The sequence below is a fragment of the Macrosteles quadrilineatus genome, unplaced genomic scaffold, assembly GCF_028750875.1.
Source record: "Macrosteles quadrilineatus isolate MER2022 unplaced genomic scaffold, UCM_ALF_1.0 Scaffold_9__3_contigs__length_116548681, whole genome shotgun sequence".
NCBI lineage: Eukaryota > Metazoa > Arthropoda > Insecta > Hemiptera > Cicadellidae > Macrosteles > Macrosteles quadrilineatus.
In genome coordinates this window covers 57,899,523-57,922,994 of record NW_026542602.1, presented here as the reverse complement: position 1 = coordinate 57,922,994, position 23,472 = coordinate 57,899,523, and the positions used below count along the sequence as shown (strand labels likewise).

At 36.0% G+C, this 23,472-nt stretch overlaps 2 protein-coding genes across 2 annotated transcripts; one reads left to right on the top strand and one right to left on the bottom strand.

Annotated features, from left to right (window-relative positions):
• Positions 1-3,792: 3,792 nt before the first annotated feature.
• On the bottom strand, positions 3,793-11,587 carry LOC129002992 (ribosome biogenesis protein WDR12 homolog). The gene is made up of 9 exons (XM_054431167.1): positions 11,368-11,587; positions 9,996-10,081; positions 8,711-8,924; positions 7,829-7,969; positions 7,184-7,359; positions 5,997-6,079; positions 4,991-5,240; positions 4,508-4,640; positions 3,793-4,080 (listed from the first exon to the last, which is right to left on the bottom strand). The coding sequence occupies exons 1-9, from the start codon at positions 11,433-11,435 to the stop codon at positions 3,942-3,944; spliced, it is 1,290 nt and encodes a 429-aa protein (XP_054287142.1). The 5' UTR covers positions 11,436-11,587; the 3' UTR covers positions 3,793-3,941.
• A 399-nt stretch (positions 11,588-11,986) lies between these two features.
• On the top strand, positions 11,987-22,998 carry LOC129002996 (tRNA N(3)-methylcytidine methyltransferase Mettl2). The gene is made up of 6 exons (XM_054431174.1): positions 11,987-12,373; positions 14,826-14,978; positions 15,611-16,102; positions 17,049-17,162; positions 21,719-21,891; positions 22,832-22,998. The coding sequence occupies exons 1-6, from the start codon at positions 12,288-12,290 to the stop codon at positions 22,975-22,977; spliced, it is 1,164 nt and encodes a 387-aa protein (XP_054287149.1). The 5' UTR covers positions 11,987-12,287; the 3' UTR covers positions 22,978-22,998.
• Positions 22,999-23,472: the final 474 nt, after the last annotated feature.

The window sequence follows — 23,472 nt, the reverse complement described above, 5'->3', positions numbered from 1 at the left end:
ACTGCCTAACTGCCGATGGACTGAACTCCTACTTTGTCGACTGTGTTGAAAACCTGAGAAGTAATGTTCCCGCCTCTTCAAATGGTCCTGAGCAATATCTTAAAAATTTGACCTCTTGCAACGCTCTTCCGACTATTGAGGACAACAATGCTTTTAGGATTGGACTATTTACTGTAGAAGAGGTGTATGCAGCCATCAACAGTCTTAACAATAGCTCTTGTTTAGATATTTACGGAATTAATGTCCCCATCTTGAAGTTAGCTTCTAGTTACATAAGTGAAGTTTTGACTTACCTATTTAATCTTTGTATAACACAAGGCTGCTACCCAAACAAGTTCAAGATTTCTAAGGTTATACCAGTCCATAAAAAAGGGCCTAAAAATGTCATTGCTAACTATAGGCCTATATCTATTATCCCTGCAGTGTCGAAGGTCTTGGAACATCTCGTACATCGTAGATTTTCTCAGTATCTTGAGGATAGTAACCTTTTAGCAAGTAGTCAGTTTGGCTTTAGGCCCAAACACAGCACTGTCCAAGCAACCCAGGCACTGATATCAAATTGCTTTCAAAGTTTAGAGGCCAAAAGTGGTATAGTGTTCAGATCGTACGACATGTCTAAGGCCTTTGACACAGTGGCTCATGATCTCCTTGTGAATAAGCTTTCTTGCTATAACCTTGATGATGTTTTGGTTAGGTTTTTTCAATCTTATCTTAGTGACAGATGGCAAAAAGTCTATCTAAATGGCACTTATTCTAGTCCTGTTCGAGTGCCCCACGGAGTGCCCCAAGGCTCTATATTGGGCCCTACCCTGTTTATACTGTATATAAATGACTTACCTTGTAATATTAATGACTTATCTGTAAAAAGCTTTCTTTTTGCTGATGACTTGGCCTTGTGTGTACGGGGTAACTCTTTGAATGATGTTACAGACACATTGGACACAAAATCTGCTGTTATTAACGACTGGTGTAATGCAAACAAGTTATGTCTTAATGCTGATAAGACTCAGGACCTGACTATTAGTCTAAGCAGTAATGGTAATGATGTAAACACTCTGAAGTTTTTGGGTTTTCATTTGCAGTCAAACTTGAAGTGGTTTTCACATGTAGATTTTGTAGCATCTAAAATTGTAAAAGGCATATTTATGATAAGAGCACTTAGGTCCACTGTTTCAGATGATGTCCTTATTTGTATATATTATGGCCACATTCATAGCTATTTGTCCTATGGTACCTCACTGTGGGCCAACAGTTTTTATGCTAACAGGCTGCTTTTTACTTTACAAAAGAAGGCGGTGAGGTTAATTTGTAGTGTGAATAGAAGAACACATTGTAAGCCCCTTTTCGTGAGTCTTAACATTCTCTCATTTCCATCCTTGTATGTTTTGGCAAGTTTGTTGTATGTAAAAGAAAACATTTCTCACTTTGAAAAGATATCTGATGTTCACAACTATTGTACTAGATCTAAAGATAATCTGTCTACACTAAGGCATAAGTATACAGCCACTCAAAATAGTTTTGAGTACCAAGGTGTTAAAATGTACAATTTCTTGCCTGCATCCATCAAAAACCTGTGTGTTTCAAAATTTAAACATGTTTTAAAAACTACTCTAACCCAGGCTTGCCTGTATAAACATGAAGAGTACTTTGGTTTAGAGTTTTAGTTTTAGTTGCCATCTTGATTGTTTTCTTGATTGTTTTCTTTTTCTTTTGACGATTGTCATGAACTTTGTACTCAGTTTTAACGACAATAAAGCATTTCATTTCATTTCATTTCATTTCATTTTAAGTGCAAAATGTTTCTATACTATAATATTTTCATATAAATAAATCACTGAGATTTGGGTGAGTCAGTGTTCGGTGGTTGTCATATATCATAGATTTTCTATGATTTTGCTTTATAATTTACATTTTACTTTTATAATACATTTATAATTTACATTTTTGATAGAGTGTATAGGTAGTCTACAAATCAACTTCAATTTTATAACTATGTTTTTGTTACCAGCCTCTTATTTTACGAGTATAAAACCCTAATATCCAAAGAGAGTATTATTTATAAAGGATTGTATTATCGTTTCATGTTTGTATTTTATGAAAAGTGGTAATTTCGTGACAACAACTTTACACACCATCACTTTTAAGAAAATTTCAGTAAATGCTTATATTTATTTATTGGGTATACAAATTTCCAAGCTCCCTTGGCCGTGTGTTTTAGACTTGGCTGAATACAAAAGTCGTGAATGCAGCAAGCCTGCAGAATTTGTTTGCCGTTTTCCACATACAGGGAACACTATCACATGCGTGATCGTTTGGGGGAGGGGGGTTATTACCATTGACTATTGGATACTATAAAATTACTATGGTAAGACCTAAACCTCTGGACTGATTTTTTGCTAATCTTTGATGAAATTTTGTAAAACAGATCGGGAACCAGTATGATTGGACTATGGGGTGGTACATTTTTTTATAACGTTTTGCTTTGTTTGAAGTAAAATACTTGTTAAAAAGGTATAATGAATATAAAATATATAAGTTGCTGTGCACTGAATTGTTATGGAGACAATAAAAAAATAAATTCCAATGTTATTCTCTAATGGAGAACAAAGTAAACTGTTGTGGTTTTCTCCTTTATTAATGATGCACTTTTGTCAAATGTGAAGGTTTTCTGTGGAACTAGTATTTGTTCAGATTTAACACCAGTGATCTTTTATTATTGATAACACTTATCATTTTAAGATTTTAATCATTTTAATCGTACACCAAGGAAAAAACCCATAAGTTTGTTTTCTTTATAATGCTAAGAAAACTAATCTATTATCTTATATGTTTATTGTCTAAAATATCTTATTTATTTTATTTCCCAATGGCATAGCCACTTTAAAATGAAAATACATTTACAACTTGAAATAAATAGTAACAATTAACAATATAAATATTTAAAAATTATAAATAGAAAGTATGAAGTGCATGAGTGAGATCAACGAGTACAGTGTAAAATTATTCCACAAAAAATATAAACATATGATGGATGCAGGAACAAACATAAATACACAGTTTTACAAATTTTGCATTGGCTACATCAGAGACAAGAAAAATAAATATTTGTGAAAATCTAGCGTCAGGTGGTAGGCCTAGTTATGCTCGTGCAGGTTCAAGGTGTGAAGTTTTACATATCTTCTGATGTGAGAAATTGTGTCACAGAACAGGTCACAGTCCAGAGCAACTCGGTTTCCAAGCTATTTTTTTTTTAGATACTAAGTTTTATATTTACTCACCGAAGCACCACCTCAGATATTTGATGGCCTGAAAAAGCCATTGAGACTTTTACCACACTGACACAGTTTTTCTCCTGTGACACGGTTTTTCTTGTCTAGAGATGATGCCTGAAAAATACTCAGAAACCGAAACCATTTCTCATTACTGAAGAGTATGCCTCAGTAGTAGTTATAATGTGAGCTAGTTAAGCTGTGATTGTTTGTACAAACACCACAGAGACTAGTTGAGTTACAGCTTTAAGTTGTCACAGTTGAGTGAGTTATGCTGCACAACAGTGAAAATGAACGATTTATAATCTTTTGAAAATGCATTGGAATAAACACTAGCACACAGAGTGGACAGTTGGGAAATTAAGATAGCCAGGAAAAATCAGCTGATCATTTCTCTTGCTCAAAATTAGGTCTTGGGAAATGGTTATTTCTTTGACATCAGCTCCTACTTAAAATAAGTATTTTTATTTGGTGACTAAACAAAAATATAGCTTATCAATAAGGCAATAACACCAACTTCACCGACTGATAAAGACTGTTTATTTTCTATTTGTACAAGCCAGACTTATATGTAAGGTTGAAACATAGCAAAGTTTAATAACACTAAACACATTCTCTGATGACACTTCAGCCTTGGATAATTATTGCATAGGCTGTGTTCATACCAGTGTTTTACACAGGGTAAGTTTTGCTCTTGAAGACTCTCAGTGTGTTATCCGATCCTCCTGACATCATGTACTTGGGAATCGTCCAATCACAGCACAGCACTTTGTCTTCGTGGCCCATCAGGTCGTACAACGGAACTTTTGGGCTGCAACAGATTTTGTGAAATGGTAACAAAATTTCAAAAATTACAGAAGGGCTATCAAAACCCCTGTTAAGGTGTACTACATTAAAATGAAGTGAGATCCAAAGCAAATTATTCCAAAAAGAAAAATACTAAAAATAGTTACACAAACGTAAGAAAATTAACAAATTAGATAGGTCCACAAATAGGCGAAGCCTGTCATGGGGAACGAGTTAATTGACATGGGTGCCTTGGAATCTAATTAACTACGATAGTAAAAAATCTCTAACATTTTTCTATTTTTGTACCAAGGCCAAGAACGGAAAATAACCTTAAACACTCCTTATTTTAATATTTTACCATCAAAATGATCATTTTGTGCTAACTCAACTGCAAAGCTTGAATTTTGCTTTACAGATTTCCTAAAAACAAGTTTTAAAACAGCTTGTACCTTCTACAATCCCACAGTTTGAGGGCGTTGTCATACGCTCCGGATATGAAAAGATGTTGATCGGTAGGCGACCATCTTACGGCCTGAACCCACTGAGTGTGAGAGGTGAAGGTACACTTGACGACACTGCCCTCTGTAAAATAGATCAGCCATTCGTTATAATTAAGTTCATACTTATTTTTGATCAGTGGAAGTGGTAAAAATGTTAAGGTAATAGGATGAATATACTGCAGTGTAACCTATTACCCTGATAATATATTACTAAAAATACCCTATTATTTTAGTAACACAATCTAAGCTGTTTAAATGAACAAATGAAACAACTATCCCGCTGATCGAGTCTTCTGTGCGTGTCTTCTGTCTTGTGTTTAATCGTGCCCGAAAACGTCCACAATAATGTCCTAAAAAAGCACATTCACCAAAACTGAACTTTTACACAAAGGATTAAAACATTATGTTTTGAACGTAAAACTTTGAATTTACCTGAAGAGCGAGGGTCGTAGAGACGCACGTGTCTGTCGGCCGAGGCTGTGATGAACATTCCCGACAAGGGAGAAACGTGAAGATCAAAAAAGCTCTTGTTGCCGCACAGCTCCGAGACGAGTGCGCCAGTGTCAATGTCCCACGTGCGCAGAGTGTGGTCCCAGCTGGCCGTGACGACCTGTGCACCATCGCGCAGCCAGCAGACTGCCGACAGCGCCTCACGGTGGCCTTTCAGAGTCACCAGAGGCGTCTGAAACAAATAAAAATTACATGAAATCTCTTAAAAATCTCAGATTAAATTTATGTGGCAATGATTTTAGGCAAAAATGTGGTTCGGATTCCACTATAAACTGTAGGTCTTCCTTATTTTATAGGAAGTCTAACATACACTGTCACAAGCTAAGGTTATGTATACTGTAAATTTGAAGTGACTGAGATGTATTAGACCCTATGAAGTCAGTTTAGTTGGATAAGCTGATTTTATTACTTAGGCTATTTATTTTAGGGAGAAAAAGGAAAATGCTTATACCCACACAAGTGACCAGCCTGAAGTATAAGACCCTGAATTGATCACACTACACACTAAAAATAACACTACCCTACTATGTTAGAAACGGACCTTGTTTGTCACATTTCTTCAAGTCAACACCTACCTAAGCCCTCAGGGCTCGCACCTCTACTGGTATTCAAGTCTTTTATGACTTGCACAACAACGGTCAAGGTCATACTGCTTGGTGTAGAAAATACCCTGAAAAACTGTGACCAACAGATCCAATTTTCCTCACTGTGTCCACCGACAGCAGTCCTACAGCCTCCAGGCAAAACCTTTCCCAACGTGGGAAATATATCTACCATATAGAATATGGGAACAAAATGAGTTAATATCCTTTGTATGAATATTGTTTTGTATTAAAGGATCTATACATTATTGAGATAACGTGTCCAGATTAATGGGAACATTTATTAAGCCTCCGATGCTTACTAACTAGTAGCCTAGGATACTTACTCTCACTTGTGATTTATTTCCCTCGTGTTTGGCTTTCTTGCTCACGCTCTCACCATCATCCCCATCAGACGCAGAATGGACGCCTGAAACAGTTCAGTTGGTTTCATTAGCTTACACTTTCCAGAGTTTAAATATTAAAATAAAATAAAATAGACATAGGCTACCAACTATTTTTCTTGAATCAACTTTTGAATGAATATGAAGAATTTGTCTCTCAAACTAAAAAGTTCTTGATCAAACCATAGCTCTTGAAAAACGAGGATTATTTTAAAGCAAACTTGTAGGTGGACCTAATTATAAGATTTGATTATTGACACGTGGTGACTTTTCAAAGGGCAATAAGCGGAAAAGGAGTTGTTGTAGGACTCTGTTCTCTTCAGCCTTGGTAAGCGTAATTTCATAAAAGAAAAAGTTAGGAACATAAGACTTCACATTTTCCTGTCTAATGTGAGTAATATTTTAATTAAAAAATTTAAAAACATCGTCCTGTAGCTCCTAGTAGCTGGATTACAGCCTGTAATCCAGCTACTAGGAGCTCACGAATTGTGGAAATTTATAGGCATGCACTGTGGATGCGATACTCCCTGGTGTGGATTAACGTCCGCACTAGTGAGTATTACGACTATCCGCATTACTATCGTGATAATTAGACCAATTTGTTAATTACAAGGAAAAAAATCTGGTTCGGATTCCACTATAAACTGTAGATCCCTTAGTTGCCATTGGCTATATGGGCTATTAATTAACAGCTGTGTCTAAGGAATATGTCGGCCTTAGTTACTAGACTACAAGATCGCGCCACTCATCCTACACTCATCTCCATTCATACTTGTCTTAAAATACCTACTTTTGTATGGTCGCCATTTCAAAGTAAAGTACAAAGTTACAATTCCACAACCCTCAAGATACCCCTTTGCCAAAAGTGTGTAGGCTAAACGATTCTGGGCTGTAAGCCTAGCATGAAGGTAGGGAAAACGTTACTGATTAGTAGGATTTTTAGATAGATACTGAAGCCCCGTGCTCCAATAAGACAGATCACTTACTTACTAAGCTAGTACAGTGCTACAGTTACTTGAGGCACAAACATTTAAACTCACAATAATGCACTACTTGTTTTGTTGTTACAAAATTGGCAAACAAACACCAAGCATCCAACAACAAATGTAAACACTAACTGCTAAACTCACCAGCTGACCAGATCTTGAGCAATGCGTCCCAACCTCCTGTTGCGAACTTGGCTGCGTCCTTGCTGACAGCCACACACTCTAGACCACGAGCATGGCCACGACACACGTGTACACACTCCACCGCGTTGGTCGCGACATTCCACTCCCACAACATGGCTGTCTGGTCGTGAGATGCACTGAAACAATACGCTGAGCAACTCATATGCTTGTTTTGCACCAGTGGCATTTTTACATCTTTAGTAAGCGAACGGTTAAAACTCTAGTCTTGTTACTATCTAATGTCAACCTTTTGTTAGACAGCATCATTAATAGATAGCCCGATGACAAAAAGTATATAGGTCTAGAACGATCTCGCTTGGAATTGAACCAGCCACCTTCAGATTTGAAAAAAAAACACCATAAGCATTATAACATGAATAAGCTAGCAGACAATTGAGACAAAAAAGAAATAAATGATTATACCTACCATATATTTTTACAGTTCCCATTTTTACTTAAAGGAGAGTAAAATATATTTTTATTGAAAAAACCGAATTTGAGGATCAAGTGAAACCCCTCAGCCATGATATTTTTTTACACAATTTTACATTCACATCATTGACGCTAGTGTCAATATAAGATCCTGATTTCTCCTAACGTCCATACCTTACGAAGGATGCCATAGTGTCTGAGACAGAGACCCATGCGACAGCCTTCACTGGAGCCGTGTGTCCAGGAATCGTCAATTTGTGTTTCCCCTTCACCGTCCATAAGTGTAAGGTGTTGTCATAACACCCAGTCAATATCCTGCAACCAATTAGTCAACATTTGTTTAAGGTGGAAAACAAATCTTGAATCAAAGTCTTTCACTAATGAAGTATATATCCGATCCATACGACCAAGAATATAAATGAATTAGCCATTGACTGAGTGATACACAGTAAATTTTTTTGGGCTTTTGCCAATAGTTTCCAATGTAATTTTAGGTTTAAATGTTACAACTCTCTACAAATTCTGGTTAAGGTTTATTTAAGGTTGGTTTGATACCGAGGCATAATTTAAACTTTAAATTGAGTTTTGTTACATGCAACTTAAAAAGAGATAGGCCTAGTAGGCCTAAATTAACAGAAGATGTCTACAAAATTAGGCTATAGTTCTTCATTTAAATTTGGTAAGTTACTTTGATAATTGATAGGAGTAAGACATAAAATATGTACATAGCTTGGTGCATAATAAGTTGTTCTTCCAGTTTGGCTTGGTTAGAAACTTAATCTGTACTTAACCTGGTTTTAACCTAGTAGTCACAAGTTGTAAAAAACCAGCAGCACCCTAGTTGATCTTACCACATCCTAACTTTTCCAAAAATGGTTCCATAGTACAGAAGTAAATTCTATCCATTACTAACTTTAAGAAAACTGGTACCTCAGTACCATGGAAAATCATATCAAATCTAACTAATAAAAAAAAATTTAAAAAACTGGCAGTACTGTGGTGAACAATATATAATCTAACTTTTATAAACCAGATTTAAAGGCCTACTGCACTGACCACTTATCCCTGGCATTCAACGCAGACACCCAGTCATCGTGGAGTAGACAGTCCGAGGGTTGTGGAGCCGGCAGTCGCTCCACGTACTCCACGAGAATAACTCCCTCAGGGGACACTCCTCGCTCAGTGACATGCTCGCTGAGTCGGGACCGCAGAAGCTCGCCGGCTACTATAAAGTCAAACTCAACGGCTGTCTCTGGCGCATTGGGCAACTCTATTGACACAAATAAGAAACTTACTAAACAAAAGAAGTTTTATGGTTGAACTAGTAGTAAAATAATTGAAAAATACCAAAGACAATTTGAGCCAGATTAGGCTTACGGATGAGTAAAGGATTCTTATAGATTTGTTTACAAGTTTTTTCAGTTAGAATTATTTTATTAAATTCATGTAGAAACTTAAATGTGTGTACCTTAAAAATGACATTGGTGTGGAAAGACTTAACCAAGAGTGTGTAGCCTACATATGGATGTGAGCTTGCTCAAAATCTACATATTAAAGGGTAGACTTTCATAAGTGGGGCCAAAACAACCGATTGAAAATATCATATCAATTATTTGTATATCGATCGATATATTCATTCGGTTGTTTTTGGTTCCACTTATGAAAGTCTACCCATATTAAAACATACAACGGTACTTTGGTATTCTCCGGAGGCCACCCTTATACAGCATGGCTGCGGCGGTTATGTAAGGTTACCGGAGCACGTGCATCACCTGTCACCGCCTGTATCTGGTGTGGCAGCTAGGGGCGGCGACGCATTCAACTCAATCCTCGCCGACATCGCTGCCTTCTGCCGGAGGCAGAACTCAAAGGCCGCTAATTGTAATCATATCAAATATGGACAGAAAGTCAATTAAAGTGTGTTCTTTCCATTTATGATAACCCAACCTAACATAACCGCCACAGCGCAAAGGTGGCCTCTCTCTGGATAATACCAAAGTACCCATACAACTTTGAATTGTCTTTGTCGATAGTAAATAGGGCCTAAGTAATATTTTATTAATCTGCAGAAGTACTGTAATATTGTGTAATGCTGGCTACTGTTACTGTCTTTCAGAGCATTAAGATTATTTATTTATTTATTTCATTCCAACAGCAAATAGGCTAAACTTAACACCAATACTTAATAGGAATCATGATGCAACATGGCTACATACAAAAAATATACAGCAATATACAGAGATAAAATACAGAATATACAGAATACAAATGCAGAAATATACAGAAATACAATTAAGGATACAGAATATAGAAATTAAGTAATAACAAAAAAAACCCTTACCTTTAATGAGTTCATTAACAAGCGTATTCAACTGGGTTGTAGAAATATTAGCCTGCACAGCAAAAGGTGCATCAGGAACAGAATATCTAGAATAGCAAAAGATCTTGGATTAGGTTGGGTTTTATTTAGCCTACTATGTGTAATAGGTCTAGCGGACTAGCCTACATTAATCCTTCACTCTAACTTGATTAATTAATTACCTTAATTACCTCCTTCACCACCAAGACCAGCGATGCCGGATAGGTTGTGTGACAATTACATATTTACTGAAAACATAAACTTTTCTCTTTAGATAAAACTTTTATGTCATGGCGGTGGATGCACCCACACTTTCAAAAAAATCTTTCAGGCTATAATATGGCCTATCTTTTAGCCATGTCTTCAGAGCAGTGCTAAATTTAGGAGGTTCCAGGTTCTTCAGTGTTTGGGGTAGGTAGACTATTGTAGATCCTGAGTGTCATGGTCGGGTATGATTTTTTTTGTTTTTGAGAGTCTGCAGAAAGGGATGTCTATTTCATTGTTACGCCTGGTTTGATGTGCATGTATGGTACTTCTTGTAGGGAAATTTAATAGGTTGTCTTTAACATGGATGGAACATAGAAGGATATATTGGTTATAGACTGTTAGGACCTTTGTTTTCATGAAGAGCGGCTTACGGTGATCCAGTCTCTTACTAAAAGTAATCACACGAACTTGCCCTCTTCTGGAGTATGAGGATATCCTCACAAGCAGGCCCGTGCCCCCATAGCATTAGACCATAGCTCAATACACTATGGAAGAGAGCGTGGTATATCACCAGCAAATAGTGTGGACTTATCATATGGGTGAGTTTTCTAAGTAGGTGTACAACTCTTGATAGCCTTGTGCTGACCGATAATAACTTAAAAGCATTATATATATTTAGTATTGAAATTCGGTCATCCAATAACTTATCTATAGCTTAAGTAAAGTTATATTAATTGATAAGTTGCACCTGACCAGACTAGGCCTAGGCCTATATGATACCATCGTTTTGGTTTGATATTTTTATAAATAGGCAACAACTGAGCCGGACGTCGAAGTTTCCCTCATGTGATCATCGTAAAACCAGCATTTAGCTGAACGATTGTTGTTGTTTTAAGTTATCTCTCGAATGAATAGGCCTAACTTACATGCATTTCAAAACAGGGAGGCTAGGTTATGCTTCCCTAAGATCTGAGTTACGTAGGCCAAATACTGGCAAACAATTACAATTATTTTTCCAGAACTATAAAAATAAAACTAGGCCTACTCAAATTAATAGATGAGTTAGGCCTAGTTAGAATTTTTCCTTCGTGGTTTATTTAACTTGAAGAAATAGGAAGGCAGCATGTTGATAACATAGGCTACTTACTGTTCTTGTTTTGTAATGAAACGGATTTGAAGTTGAGAGTTGGAATTTAAAGAAGCGTCAGTTTCCATGATGTCATAAATGTCTTATTACTTGAATTTCTTCGAGTAATTACTAGTGTATACTTAAGAACAACAACAGTTTACGTTAAGGGGTTAAGTTTGCTTTCTATTACCCAAACCTAACCTACAAATTTGTGGACAATCCGTCACCGGCACAAAACAAAATAAACTTCTTCTTCCCCTTTTCAAGTTAGCGTTCAACAAGCTAAATGCCATGTAACTTAATGAAGTGTGGTTTTACACAGTGAAATATGTATAGTAGATTTCAACACTAATCCCCCCCTATTATTATGTTTCCTAATTATGTTGGTGTTAAAAAAAATCTACAGGGGAGTTTCGGTTCAGAATATCTAAACGTACATACTAACTTTAGTGTAATGGTAATGTCTTTCTGTCATTATCCTACTATTGTTTTTCAAACACGATAAATTGTCTTACAATAAATTATTTATGTCAGAATCTTAAAATAGTTTGCGTAAGCATGGTTACTTTACTCTATGTTTGTTTTGTTTGTGTTGTTATGGTTGTTCAACATCAACCTTTCTAACCTCAATCAATTTCAGATTTTAGGTTAGGTTAGATGTAATACCGTAAGCTTTCAAATTACATTTTAATTCAAAGTTTACAACAACAGCTATTCATTAGTTTTAATTAATATTTTATTTTTGTATGATTTCTTTGATTAAAGAAGGTGGCTTCTAGTGTGTGTTGTGAGCCAATAGTTTATTAGTGGAAACTGTTTATGATCTCCATTTTACAATTTATTCTTCTGGGCCCCTATTCAATTTTAGGAATTAATGTTGTTACCCTTAAACGTGTTTTAAACCTTACACTCTGGATTTAAATTCACATCCTATAAAAATGAGTGAAGATACTGAGATAAAAAGACCTCAGTTTGGTGCCAGACAGTTGAAAGATGGAGAATCTGCTTTGAAACATAATTGTTGGTAAGTTAGTATGATAAGTATTTTGTCTGCCTTGCATCATCACTTTTTCACCAAGTTAGTTAGTCTTGGTTTTGAAACAATGGGTTTACAGTTGCGTATAATTTTAAAAAATCTTGAGAGGAAGCCGAACAATGATAGTTGGTCTGGTTCCAGTTCTGTTTCTGTTAAGGATCCAAAATTTAGTCATCATCATTGGTCAGTAATAAGGGACTAGGTTTTATCTGTAATATGATAAAGATAGGCTTGATTGGTGTGACTCTAGTCACAATCTTTTCTGTGGTAGTTATTGTACTTTTCTGCATGTCGGCTGAACAAAGTAAGTTCAGTAGAAAAGTTGAATTGAGCCATTTGGAGATGCCTAACTTAAGTTAAAACTTATGAAGAAAAATGAAAAATAAGTTAACTTCATTTAAGAAACTCACTGACTCCCAATAGGTATAACAAACTTCTTGCCAACCACGAATACTAGAAAAATACCCCGGTATGGATCATAAACATAAACAAATGACGTTGTTGGCCCGAATCCTATAGCCTACTAATAGATTAAACATATGTTTTGGCAGTTCCATTAAAGCAATGTTAAATAAGTTAATGTTTATTTTCGGGCTAAAAACGTAATTTGTTTATGTTTATGATCCATACCGGTATTTTTCTAGTAATCGTGCTGCCAACCCTATAATCCCTGCCATTAGTCTGCATTAAGTCTACCCTACCAAGTTAAAGCGAATAATCTCCACTATAGTTTGACTTACGTATAGCCAAACTATACGTTAGTACATACACAGACATTTTTTGTAGCCCTATCTGGAAAGGACGTTTCATGGTGAGAAAACATGTCATCCACATTAAGTTAGGATTTATGCACACTCCTCTGACAAACCATGTTTCCTTCAGATAGGCCTAGCGCACATCTTAAAATGTTACATCCTGTTCTATGCTTTTATCCTCTGAACCTAATCCGTTAGGCCTATTTGGTAATCAGTCCAATTGTTTGTCTCATCTTGACCTCCCAAAACAAAGCCCCAGAGAAAACCTTCAGGATCAGATCTATCAGATCAGTCAGGAAACAGGCTGATTTACTCTCACAAGGAAAGTCCTTCCACCTTTTGCAGTGTTCTCTGGTACAGCCATGTTTTACCTGCACATTAGTTTGAGACAGAAAGGCTGTGTAGCCTACCAGATTAATATTTTTCCCAGTTTAGGTACCTACTACCGAAGCTGATGGTTCTAGTCAGTTTTCATTAGCTTGTATACTGTTAGGCCTACAGGACTTTTCATCTATCGTATTAGCCTAATGTGTGTTAAGAAGAAATTAATTTTAAATTTTGTTTTCTGTGATCAGTAACTTAGGCCAGGGACACACTTACCGGCCAACGCTGGAGGTTGAGGGTCAGAACTCAGAACACACTTGTTCCGGCGAAAACTATTTTTGCCGGAGCCGGCGACAGTAAATAGAGTGCAATGAACTCTGAATGAGTTTTGTCTTACACTAGTTCTATACACATATAAGATATATAGTTCTTACACAGTTCTAGTACAGTTTAGTCTTAGAAATGGTGCTGTCAAGACCTCAAACGTTGGCCTTGCTGTGTTTGATCCACCACAGAAGGAAGAGAAAACACCACCGAACTGTTTGGGTACATCCTATTCTGGAGAACAAACAGATACATGGAGCTTTTTACACTCTATTTTTACAGTTGAAATTGAAGAAAATAGGTTTTTTTTTAATTATTTTCTAATGTCTGTCCCCTCATTCGAAAGTAATATCGAAGATTTCAGTGCAAATACAAGGACAAAACACATACACGAGACGCTGGAAAGGCTGGATTCAGTGCGGCACAAATTTCTCGCCAGCTGCTGCTGTTTCTCGATTTGTTATTGTCTTTGTAAATTTCCAAAGACCTATCACAAAGTTCTGGTTCCTCATAAACCAAACTAATAAGTAAATCCATATCAACATCTACTATGATGATATAGAAAACTAAACAGACTAAAAATAAAAACTAAATTAACTAAATAGCAAAACAAAACTAAATACACCACTTGGAAACTGATTTAAAATCATAAACAACCACCACTCTCGAGGGTTGAACCACGACTGAGGAGTGGGGGCAATGGCAGTCCGGCTGTTTCGCCGGTAAGTGTGTTCATATCCATAAGGCACAATGCCCCGCTACCCACTGCTCCGGCGAAACCGCCGATCCGGCGGAATAGAGAATATCCGGCGGTTACGCCGGATCGGCAGATTTGCCGAACCGGAGAAGTGTGGCCTGCCCCATGCCTTCCTGTGTATCTCAACTTGCTCCGGCGCCGCCGGATCCGGCGTCCGGCGGTTTCGCCGGTAAGTGTGTCCCTGGCCTTAGATGGAAAAAAAATTGATTTAGTCTTGTAAAAATTTAGTTAACATGACACTCAATATTTTTTGTATTTTTCATCACCTTCATCGTTTCAGGGACAACGTTGAATGGGAACCAGAACTCTTGGAGGCTGCTCAAGAAAAAATTAAAAAGCAGTCAGAGAAGAGAATCCCTGATGAGGCCAAAGAACACTTGCAGAGGGATACAGGAAACCGCTGGGATAAATTTTATGGTTATCATCAAAACAGGTATGCATGATGGCTGTTTATAAGTTAATTTCATTATTATTGGTCCCTCCCTTCACAGGATTATTGGATGATGCCCTTTTAAAGTAAGATATTTAATTTAAAAACATTGAATTGCAATGAAATGGGAATTATTATTTGAAGGTAGGCTGATAAACACCTTGAATGTAGCGATTATCCTAAACAATTTGGGGCTAACTCTTTATCTTATTATTTATGAGGTACCTACCGTAGCCTACTGTATTGTTTACCTGATTTGTATGGGGCCAGCGTACAAGATCAATACTTTTTTAAAGGTTTTATCTTTTATGCTCTCGTCTTAATGAACAGTAGGAAGAGCAGCAACTTAAAGAGATAACAAAACAAAAAAATAGTAGAAATTGTTGTAAATACCTGCTTTGTAGTAATCCTAATTGTTGCTAATGTCGCAACTAGTTTAGACTTTCTACAAAGACATCTTCAGACGTCAAGGATGTCAACAGGGTGGTCACTTCATATGAAGCTCGTCATTACACACAAAGTACATAAAAACACGAAAACGAACATTAAAATGGTAATATGCTGTCTAGTAGGCTAATTTAAAGTTGCTGAAAAACACAATTTGTCATCAGAGCTAATTCTTACTTACTTTTCAGATTTTTCAAGGATCGACATTGGCTTTTCACAGAATTTCCTGAGCTTGCTGGGACCCCAAAGCCAGAAACTCCTGAAAGAGTTTTTCCTGCAAACTCAGGAAAGTTGTCAGAAGAATCCAGCGTAAGTAAAGACTCAGAAGTAGAATGTCAACCGGAGTCATCGGCAAAGGAAAGTGAAAATGTGACTAAAGATTCAGAAAGCGAGCATGTTCCAAACTATGTGAAATGTGAGAATGACAATAAATCCAAAGTTGAAGAACAATCTGTAGAAACTGGTGTTGAGTCACTAACTTTACAAAACAAAAAGGAGGAAGTTACTGATAAAACTGAAAAATCACAGAGGTTAATTCTTGAAATTGGATGTGGAGTAGGAAATACCATTTTCCCAATTTTGGAGTACAATATCGACCCAAATATTTTTATTTATGGCTGTGATTTCTCCACAAATGCAATTGACATTTTGAAGAGTAATCCAGAATATGACTCCAAAAGGTGAGAATTAAGAATACTGAAATAATGTCAGATTAACTATTACCTTTACTCGTGCTTTCTACAAAGACAAGGACCTAGCCTAGAGTTTAAGTGTTAATAGAATTTTACATATTTTCTCCACTCAATGAATTGCCAAGCAAATCTAAGAGATTTAATGAAGATTTGGAAATAAATACGTATTGTCAACGTGATTCGGAATAAACAACATAACATGAAAATAAATACGTTTTCAAACGCTCGTATCGGTTTATACAAATATTATTAAAAAAAATTAAGTAGGCAGGCTGGACTTTTTGCAGCCCTCCTCTTCTTTTTGCGACAATGTCATACTGTTGCCCGTAGTTATGCTTTGGGGCTGCTACAAGCTTAATAATATGGTAACCTTGAAAGCCATGGGCTAAATCCTAGGTCAATATCAATACGGAAAGGATCCTTCCTAAACAGAAGTGCAATCATACTAATATGTTTAGGCTATAATGTTTATGGGAAAGATATCAAGCCTGATTACTATAGACTCCGGATTATCGAGTACCGGTACCAAATTTTCGAGGGACTACTGTATTGAATTGTTTGTGTATATATATTTTCAAACATTAAAGCAATTTGCAATGTTTCTATGTAGGAGTACAAAGGCAATGTTTAGACTTGGGAAGAAGATGCTTTCTAACTGACAATCTCAGATGTAGTGATGTAAAATACGTAGGTATTCGTAATTGCATCACACCTGTCCAAATAATTCCTAATTAATAAATTAATTTTAACTGTGAGATGAGGCGTCAGAACCACTACTAATGTACAGAACAGTTTCCTAAAGTTTTACAGCGATTGGATTTTGCTTGAAATTAAAATTGTAGGCTATCTTGTTTATAGAATGTTTATTAACATAATTAAAGGCTTACAGCTAAGTATTTGAACAGTTCCAATAAAAACTGCCAATATTTTTTAGATGTCATGCTTTCGTTTGCGACATAACTGCAGATGACTGGAAGGCGCCTTTCCCCAAAAACAGTTTGGACACGAGCACTTTGATATTTGTGCTTTCAGCGATTCATCCACAAAAGTAAGCTAAAATAAGCTAATCAATAGCTTAGCTAATTTATAGAAACTAAGGCATGATGGCTAAGTAGGGCCTACTTTTGTTTTTGAAAGTGGTCACTCAACAGTCTTATTTTACTAGTTTTTTACATCATGATTCTTTAAACAAGCTTATTCTTACTAGGTTTTCAAAGTTTTTCAAATGAACATGTTCGTACCGTAGTTCAATTGAGCTGACACATTGTGATTAAATACAAACTTTTGATTAGGGTTCGTTCACTTAAGGTTGGGTTTTCCCAGGCGTGGAAGCAGAACCAGGAGTGCGGAGAAGCCATTTTAGTAACCCTTCTTGGAAAACAGTACCATTAAATTACCTAAGATGTGACGTATTTTTGCTCAAGTGAGATTTTTAAGCAAAGGGTAACGTCTTAAAGAGGTTGCCTGGATGAAAACTCGAGCTGGGTTTAGTTCCAGAGCTCAAAATCAAAGTTTTAAAAATAAAAAGTATTTTGGACCAAACTCTAGTTTTGCCACTACTGCTATTTTTCCAATAAATTTTGTTTGGGTCTATAAACTCAGACAAAGTTGGAATTCACAATCCGAATGATCAGTGATCATTCGCTATCAATAATGATCAATTCAAGGATCAATTATTGTATCATCACAGTCTTAAACCCAGTTGACGTTGTATTCCAGTGTTATTGTTTGACAGAAATTATCAGTGTTGAGGATAAGCGAAAGATAAGAGTGCAACTTTTGGTTAACTGAATAGAGGGTTAGCGTCCGTGTGCCACGAACTGAGTAGAAGTTATCTTAGTGGTTAGAAAGAGATAGAGATAGTCCTAGCTCTTGACAGACTACTAACTATGTATGTCCGCCTTGCACGAACATAGATAAAGTATAGTACCAGAAGTTGTATATAGGGAATTAGTATGTGATATTCGGTTAATTGAATGTTATAAGTCAGTATGGCACGAACATAGCAGCAGAATAGATGGTTAGATAGTTAATTGGTAGTTAACTAGGATAGGTGTTAACAAAGAGTTAGTCCTAGCTATAATTAAGTATGATAGTATAGATAAGAATATCAACAGAGAAGAGAGCCAGTTAAGGTAAAGTTGTGGTCTTACAATAAGACTGGAATAATTTGATATGATTTTAATTGTGTTTCAAGATTCCCAGAAAATAAATTCTTTTAATATTTTTCAATATAAAATTGATACTTGGTGGCTCTATGGGCACTTACTGTTATTGGCAGTTAATATTTCTAGCTTGCGTTGATTTTCCAAAGTGTCAATGTCACAATTGGTATTGACGGTACTGTGTATTGTATAATCGGTGACAGTACAAGGTAGTAAATAATTGTTGCAGTACCAAAAGTGTAGGTGTCAGTGTAACAATCACTACTACATTTAACAACGTGCAATTGATGTAAGCAAGCAAGCAATAAGCAATAATCAATAAGTACCGTGTTCTCACGGACCTCCAATTATCAAGATCTTTATTAAAGTGGCAGGAACCGTTTTGTCACGGACCTAACAATGCCTTGGTGTGTATGTAAATAATGTTCTAACGTGAAATCAATTATTGATGTTCAGTTGTATGTAGCCAGAGTAACTTCAGTATATATAAAATAAAATATTTGATTCTTCTGTTCCAATTACTATTTACTAATTACCAGCTACTATTTATTAATTAGTGTCTTCTAACAGTTTAAGACAATAATTAAAGGATAATAATCGTATGTTTCATTAATCACACTCTTGGTCAAGTCCTGGGTCGGGTACCTTGTTATCTTAACGATATCTCACTCTGGAATGTCACTGGGTTTACTGTTGATTTATTGTAAGCTTGTGTTTAAAACTATTGCCTTCAACTTGTTAACAAATATATCCTACTTCACACAGTGAATTATTAATGCTTTATTGTATTAATCAAGTTTATAGTGGTTTATACTTTTATGAATCCATCAGACAGATCCAACACTAGTCCTATAGTACCGTGTTCGCACGGACCTGGATTTAGTTTACTCACAAGGGTGTAATTAAGTTTACTTATTATTGGTAATGGATTAATGACACGATGTATCAAAGCCTAGGGTATATTTATAGTACCGTGTTGTCACGGACCTGAATATGGCTTATTATTGGGCTTAAAATTCACCAGAATTGAATTAAGTTATTTAGCCTTATTTAGGCGTTTAAATTATTAATTTATGATTAATCACACAAAGCCTACACTATTCCAAAAGTACCGTATTGTCACGGACCTGAATATAGTTATTTATAAGGCTTAAAACTTCTCCTGAAAGTAATTCAGCTATCTAGATTTATTTAGACGTTTATTACAGATTTTTTATAAGTTCAATCACAGCCTAAACTATTCCTACAGTACCGTGTTCTCACGGACCTGGATTTAGTTTTTAATAACGGCTCTCAGTTAGCAAGAATAATTAATTATTTTAGGGCACCGTGTTCTCACGGACCTGCAGAGGATTATTACCAACTTTTTATTTATCTATTTATTTAAATATACTGCACCTATCCTTCAGTATTCTTTACACGGATCTTTGGTTTAAGCTGTTATCAACAATTATGTGATTAAACTAGACTTAATTAACCTTCCGTGATCTCACGAACCTGTATTCGATGGTTTAATAATTATTTTACCGACGATTTACAATGATTATCTGCTGATTAAAGGTTACCGTGTTTGCACGGACCTGTATGATTTAAGTTTGCCTCTATTCTGCGAGTACAATACTTAATTAATCATCCGCCACTACACTAACCTTTCCAGAATCATTTAGTAAATCTTATTTATCCCAAAAATCAATACTCAAGGTATTATTTAGTCAGCACGGGCCTACTCTGATTTTAGGCTATTTCAACTATCTAAAATTAGTCCGTGTCTGCTATGAACCTCTATTTTACAAATGTTTAATTGGTTATTATTCCTCTGATAATTAATATTCTATAGGCCTAACTGGATTGATTTATTACGTAATCCCTATGGTACCGTGTTCTCACGGACCTGTATGATTTAAGGTTTGTTCCTAACTTTGAGCAAAACACTTAATTAATCATCCGTGCTTGCACGAACCTATAGAGATTAGTTTAGTTGTTTCTTTAAACGTTAAATAAATTGACTGTTACTGTTTAGCAATTCCCTACGGCACCGTGTTCTCACGGACCTGTATAATTTAGGTTTAATTCACTATTTTAGCTTTTATTAAAATACTGATTTAATCAACCGTGCTCGCACGGACCTGAATGATTGTGGTTTAGTTGGTTTATTTTTGACGTTAACTGAGTTATATGTTACTGTTTAACAAATCCCGAGGGTACCGTGTTCGCTTGGACCTGAATAAGATTGTTTAAAGTAAAAGAAACTTTAATTTACTGTTAATATTTATTTAAATATTTTAAATAAGATTTAAATACTGAAATTAATTCAAAAGTTAAATGATCGAAATATTAATATTAAATTTGATTTCAACTTTGACTTTCAACTGATTAATTTTTACAAGTCCTAGACTATTAAGAGTAATTACCCAGAGTGAGAGTGACTTTCCAATGCGTGATGCGTGGCCAGGAACTGATCGAGAGGCCAGGTCCCCGTGGTTTTGTTGGCCATGCGTACCTTGGTGCGCATGCGCGCCGTGCCCACTCCTTGGTGGAGGGGACAGACCAGTACTCAGTGAGACATCACGGAGCTCATGCAGCCGTCCTGACTGATATTGACTATGGCCCTTGACCTCCGACTTGAGGACTGATTATCTTACTGATTGTTAAAAATTGGCAATCTGGCTACTATTACTTCGTTAAAAAAAATATATGCTCAGTTTATAATTCAAATCCCCTTCACATTATGTTGATTAAAAAAAATACATACCTAAATTTTACTACCGTTACAAAGATAAGAGAGGAGCGAACTCTGCACTTCACACCTAGGAATACCCAGCTTTAGGAGAGGGTTTATCGAACAAATAATAGCCTATATATATTTTTTTTGGAAAATTTCTCTACAAGACGTTTCATTCTAGTATGCGGTTGATGGGTGTATGGCTTAAACATTTTTCTCAAAGTTCCTGTTTCCTAATTAACTTTTTATGGGCCTAAGGATAAACATCTACTTGGGGTTTTTATTAACCAAGCAAAATTAGAACAAATGCCTGTCTTCTGTAGGGGGTGTACGACCCTTGAAGGAACATCCCTCATTCGCCTAGGTGGGGAAAGAAAGTCTTTTCTAAATTCCACCCTGCACTTCTCTATTGGCGAATATTTAAAACATATAACTTTTTACTACATGTTAGAGAAAACAAAAATTTCCAAAACAAGGATGGAAAAAATATTTTAATTTATTTAGAATCACCTACTTTGGGGGTTCTTGTATTTGGGTAGGTTAATTGTGTATTCATTCTCTCTTCCTTAGTTTATTTCTGAGCCAAGTGTTCTTTCCTCCAATGAGCAGAATTGTAGAAACATCAATATTTGATTCAAACAAATTAATGTTGAACCTATACATTTTTACCCTTATTTATATTCATTACTGATACTCAGTGATACTTGTCTGCTGTAGGATGTCGCACGTAATTCGGCAGCTTTACGATCACATGCGGCCAGGAGGTCTAGTGTTGTTCAGAGATTACGGACGTTACGACATGGCTCAACTCAGGTTCAAACCCGGCCAGATGATGGAGGACAACTTTTACGTGAGGAGTGACGGAACGTTCGTCTACTTCTTCACTCAAGGTTGGGATTTGCCTATAGTTTGTAAGATTCATATTTCCTCTTGATATGGATTCTTTGGTATCTTTGCAGGAGCACAACTGGCTTGTTACTTAGAAATTGGCATTTTGATTTTGAGTATATCTTGGCATTCGGTTTTTTTACTTTTTTTATAAGGCAATTTTTCCCTGGTCCTGTTACTACCCTGGTATCTCACATAGATTTTCAATCACCTAGCTTTACAACCAAGAGATCAAAATTGTAACTACTGTGCTGTACTTGAACCTTTGCTTGACCAAACTTCTTAGGCCTGTGGTGTTGTATATCTAGCCAGGAGACAGTGACTGTTGAGAGTTTGGATTCCGCCTTGGTCAGGTCAAGAGTTGCACCATTTACTTTTTAAATTTGAAGTAAACATCCCATCTATATGGACCAGCTGTACCTTTTTTTTAATTAAAAAATTACATTGTTGAATGTGCAAATCACAGAGTGATTCTCATCTATGTTGGTCAGGAAGGTTAGCCTGCTGTTGTATCCATCCACCTTTATCCATTTTAAATAATATTTCTTTAGGTTTGATCTTGTTATTAAAAGGAAGGGGTGTTGCTAGCCTAGTGGTTAGCGTCTCGGACTTCAGTGAGGGAGGAACACTTTCAATTCCAGGCACAGCTACTTAACATTTAATATGGTTTTGGACCGCTTTCCCTAAAAGAGTTTGTAATCACAATGAATCCTAGTAAAAATGCCACTGTCATAGAAAAAGAACAAGCAGGCTTACCGTTATATTGGGCGAGGAATACATCTATATTTGCAAACAAAATTTAAAAGGTTTTTGATCAGTAGGCTAACTACTTTGCTAATCACAAAGAAAGGAGTTGGTTTATGGTTATCCATAATTCTTAGTTAGTTGAAGCTTAAAAAAATTCAATTCTCTAGTGTTTAACCAACTTAACGTTGCTTTCAGAGGAAGTGACGAAGTTGTTTACCGAAGCTGGTTTCCAAGAGGAGATGATCTACACAGACCGGAGGATGCAAGTCAACAGGTTACGGCAACTCAAGATGTACAGAGTCTGGGTCCAGGCCAAGTATAGAAAACCTCTGGAGAGTTGATAGTAAATCACGATTACAAAAGAAAAATCACAGGTGTTTTAATTTCCTTGAGCCAAAAGTCAATTTTGAAAATTAGTTTTCATCACTCCGTACAGAGTAGCTATTTTTGATTATAGCTGATTAAGAAAATATTTTTTACCAAGATCTAATTTAGAGAAAATGAAAGTGGTGCTAAAAGCACAATCAGGTGTTATTAAATACTAGCTGTTACCCACGGGCTTCAACCCGTTTGACTGCATAAGTATTATAAAAAACTATTGATTGGTTATAACATAATACAGCATTACAAACAAATAATCACAACAGATTTTAATGAGGTAATAACTTGAAAGAATAACATACAAATAAGAACAGCTGAGGTATTTTTAACATTAAGTATATGGAAAGTTCCCTTTGGAAAGCAATTATAACCTTAAAGGGCAATTTATGAAAAAAATGGATAATTTTGCGCAAGGTTTCTCGTCATGACGAACATTTTAAGTATATGGTTTATGG

What these genes read in the sequence shown, in the direction of transcription:
- LOC129002992 (XM_054431167.1), bottom strand. Translation starts at nt 11,435, where the DNA reads ATGGAAACTGACGCTTCTTTAAATTCCAACTCTCAACTTCAAATCCGT. An exon ending in TGTTAATGAACTCATTAAAG is followed by an intron (nt 8,925 to 9,995) that starts GTAAGGGTTTTT and finishes TTGTGTCAATAG; the next exon opens with AGTTGCCCAATGCGCCAGAG. An exon ending in AAACTGTGGGATTGTAGAAG is followed by an intron (nt 4,081 to 4,507) that starts GTACAAGCTGTT and finishes AATCTGTTGCAG; the next exon opens with CCCAAAAGTTCCGTTGTACG.
- LOC129002996 (XM_054431174.1), top strand. Translation starts at nt 12,288, where the DNA reads ATGAGTGAAGATACTGAGATAAAAAGACCTCAGTTTGGTGCCAGACAG. An exon ending in TATGGTTATCATCAAAACAG is followed by an intron (nt 14,979 to 15,610) that starts GTATGCATGATG and finishes CTTACTTTTCAG; the next exon opens with ATTTTTCAAGGATCGACATT. An exon ending in CCAGAATATGACTCCAAAAG is followed by an intron (nt 16,103 to 17,048) that starts GTGAGAATTAAG and finishes AATATTTTTTAG; the next exon opens with ATGTCATGCTTTCGTTTGCG.